Source organism: Mercenaria mercenaria, chromosome 18 (genome assembly GCF_021730395.1).
Source record: "Mercenaria mercenaria strain notata chromosome 18, MADL_Memer_1, whole genome shotgun sequence".
In the NCBI taxonomy this organism is placed as follows: Eukaryota; Metazoa; Mollusca; class Bivalvia; order Venerida; family Veneridae; genus Mercenaria; species Mercenaria mercenaria.
The window spans coordinates 4420515-4424565 of NC_069378.1; the positions used below are offsets into that span (position 1 = coordinate 4420515).

General features: G+C 33.3%; 1 protein-coding gene across 1 annotated transcript; it reads left to right on the plus strand.

Moving 5' to 3' along the window:
• Positions 1-752: 752 nt before the first annotated feature.
• On the plus strand, positions 753-1746 carry LOC128550672 (E3 ubiquitin-protein ligase TRIM33-like). Its single transcript, XM_053530169.1, has one exon. It carries the CDS (start codon positions 908-910, stop codon positions 1709-1711), a length of 804 nt encoding a protein of 267 aa, XP_053386144.1. The 5' UTR covers positions 753-907; the 3' UTR covers positions 1712-1746.
• Positions 1747-4051: the final 2305 nt, after the last annotated feature.

The window sequence follows — 4051 nt, forward strand, 5'->3', positions numbered from 1 at the left end:
TGGTACATCTTTATACACTCGTGCTAAGCATATTTATTTTTTTAGCAAGATAGAAAATGACATTCTTCATTCAGGGTTCATGCGCAGTGTAAAAATATGCGAATGGACATTTTCCTAATAGGTAGTCAATTTTTAGCCTTTTTCTTACGACCTTTAAATATCTGGGGTTGAGCGCAATGGAACAATGGTAGATGGTGAATTTTCGAACCTCGTTAAATCGTTCTTAAAGGCCCTATTTGATGCTGTTAAAATGTGTCAGTAAAAGCTCAGGTGTCGGATATTACTGTATTTGAGAGCTGCTGATCTAGCCATATTATCAATAATTTCAAAATGGTTTTAATAAATGTTGACTCTATGAAAGGGCGAAAGGGCAATCAGTCGCTAATATGTTTAACCTTACAGGTGTGGGACGATATATGGACCATTAAACCTAACAAAGTCATTACTGTTAGTCCCTATGCTCCTACAATGTCAAGGATAGATCCAGCTAGGCTACTGGGGAATCCACCGATAATGAGAATGTGGTATCTAGCATTCTGATGCACATATATACTACAGCTGACCTATGTATTAGATACTTTTTATTGCAGTTTTAGAAAATTTGTTTTCTTTTGTGATCAAAAGCCAAAACTCAAACGGACTATTAAACATTTTACACCGACATACTGATAAAGTTCATACATATCAAGGTACTTACCACAGTAAATCATGTATGTACATCACATATATGACAAACTATGATGCTACTTTTTAACACCATATTGATAAACCGCATTGATAACCTCAGATTGGCATTAAAATGAACTACTTCTGTATTAATCTTATTGTTCATAAGCGACTCTTTAGAGACAACTTAAATTTTTGCAAATAAAGACAGTTTAAAAAGCAAGCTGTGAACAATAACAAAATGGCTACCAATTTTAGTGATTCACAGACACAAGACTCTGATGAAGTAAAAGAAATGTATTGTGAGGAATGTGAAAAACATGAAGACAGGTATTCACCTACAGATGGATTTTGTGTGGACTGTGTGGAATATAAATGTGTAGTTTGTCTTAGATATCATAGCAGACACTATAGAACCCATACAGTTGAAGATAAGAACAATATGCCACAAGATTTTTATTTTGAAAAGTGTTCATCTCATCCTAAAGAGCTTATGAAGTTTTTCTGTTCTGAGTGTGAAAAAAGCGCATGTCCAAAGTGTAAGAATAATGATCATAAAAATTGTAGTGATGTATCTCATTTGCCAACACTTGCTAAAGACATCAAAACAAGCACAGAACATAAAGATCTTAAAGAAAGTCTTGCCAAACTGTCAAACGATATAAAAGATACAAAAAAGGAACTGAATGACAAGTGTACAATAATTGCCTCACTAGAAGGTGATGCAAAAGCGACAATAAAGCAGCATAAAGATAAACTGATTAAAACGTATGAACAAAAGCTGAAAGAAATAATTGATAATTTTGATAAAAAAATGGAGGAAACCATTGCTAAACTGAAGGAAGAAAGGAAAGAGTTGGTTGAGGAATTAGCAGAAAAGCAATCCAAGTTTAAATTGAGGATCTGCGATGAAGAGCAGAAAATTGTAAAAGCAGTTGAAAATTCAAATGCTGATTTCAAAACATTAAGAAAGAAACATCTGACATTAGTAGGGGATTTAAAGAAACTATCAGCTGAGCTTGTACAAGCACAGACATTGGGTTAGAACTGCAAACTATTTCTCACAATGAAACATACAAACATACAAAAAGAAAATGCGAAAAATTGTCTCAGAATATGCAAGAGTTACAAAACAACTATATACATCATTACAAAGTTGAACCAAAGATTGATTCAAAACCTTCCATTCAGTCTCTAGAGACCACAACAACTTTTTTCTCCTACAAAGAAATACATGAATCAGCTTTTTGTCATTCAGACATAAGCTACAACGTTAAACGTTTGTCAAAATATATGTCTTTTAAATGAAAATACACTTCTAGCAACTGATTAGTTGTTCTCCGGTCATATTTAAAATTACGAATATAACTTCACAATACTATGATACAATAAAATTGCTCTCAAAACCTTTGGCCATTAGAAAAGTTGCAAACAATAAAGTTGCTGTTAAATTTCCATTTAGAAAACCGATGAGACAGTTCAGAAGAGATGACGCAATGATCAGACTGATTACATTTTCCGATTCAATGTCTGTGGTCGATTCTCATGATATAAGAGTCAGTCCGCCATGTTATGGTATTGCTTACAGTAATAACACTTTGATAGTCAGTAATGTGGAGCCTAACACTGTTCAGATACTGGACTTGTTTGGTCGTATTATTAAAACTATTGGAAAAGATTCTGATGGTGAGCCTCTGTTTACCGCACCTTGGTACCTGACAGTCAGTATAGACCATACAACCATATACGTGTCAGACTTGGAAAGACACACTGTGACAAGTCTGACCGTTGATGGTAAGGTCAAGGCCATCTACAAGGATAATCAGCTAAAAGGACCACACCAACTAACAGTGGATGAGTTAGGGACAGTATATGTGTGTGCGCTCGGGTCAAACAATGTCCATCAATTATCATCTGACCTCACCAAAGTAAAGATCCTGCTGAATGAAAGTCGTGGAATGAATCGACCAGTGGTTGTCGCTTACTGCCAGAATAACAACAGACTGTATGTAGGAATGTGGAACAGCAACATTTAAGTGTTTAACTTGAAATAAAACACTTGTTATACAATCACAATGAGTGCAGATTTTAGTCAATCCATTTAGTTCATTTCAGCAATATCTGTTAAATGCATTTCTCTTACAAACAAATTGTATATTAAAACAGATGTCAATGATGACCCTTTTAGAGATATTTTTTTAAATAAAAACAATAGAATAAAACTGGATTCTGGTTTGCTCTTTTTTACAAATATTTTTCAATCAATTCATATATTAAGAAAAATAATCCTTTTTAGAACTTTTGAACCATAAATTATTCAGTGTAATACAGTGAGATTTTCATGATTATGATATTCATTATATTTTCTGTTCAGACATTACCTAATTGTTCAAAGAAATCAATGTACAACGAGAATCTGTTATTTTATTAATTCTTTTTGTTTTTCTGCAGAATGTCTTTAATAGCGAAAAGTACAAGTTAAGCATATGACAAGCTCGATTAGCATTAAAACTAATCTTCTATAATGTTGATGAATCATCCATGTGAAATTTGTAAGTGAATTATAATATGCTGATTTACCTTTATTTCTTAGAAATTCCATCATCAACAAGCAAATCGGAAATATACCCACACCCTCGTACTTGTTGCATATGTTTTTGTCAGAACAGCTTCACTTTATGGTCAGAACAGCTTAATTATTTTGTCAGAGCATCTTCATTATTTTGTCAGTGCAGCTTAATTATGTTGTCAGAGCAGTTTTATTATACTGTCAGAGCAGCTTCGTCATTTTGTTAAAGTAGCTTCATTATGTTGTCAGAGCAGCAGAGAAACTTCGTTATATTGTCAGAGCAGATTAATTATTCTTTCAAAGCAGATTCATTATATTGTTTTGTCAGACCAGCTTCATAATTTTGTTAAAGTAGCTTCATTATATTGTCAGAGCAGCTTCATTATATTGTCAGAGCAGCTTCATTATCTTGTCAGAGCAGCTTTATTATATTGATAGAGCAGCTTCACTATTTTGTCACAACAGCTTCATTTTATTGTCAGAGCAGATTTATTATCTTATTAGAGCAGCTTCATAATATTGTCAGAGCAGCTTCATTATTTTTCAGAGCAGCTTTTTTATGTTGTCAGAGCAGCTTCAGTAATTTTCATGTTTCGATAAACTTAATTATGTTGTCAGAGCAGCTTCATTATATTGTCAGGCTAGCTTCATTTTACTGTCAAAACAGTTTCATAATTTTCTCAGAGCAGTTTCATTATTTTATTATATCGTCAGAACAATCTCAATGTGTTGTCAGAGCGGCTTCATAATGTTGTCAGAGCTGCTTTAGTATGTTGTAAGAGCAGCTTCATAATTTTGTCAGAGCAGCTTCATTAT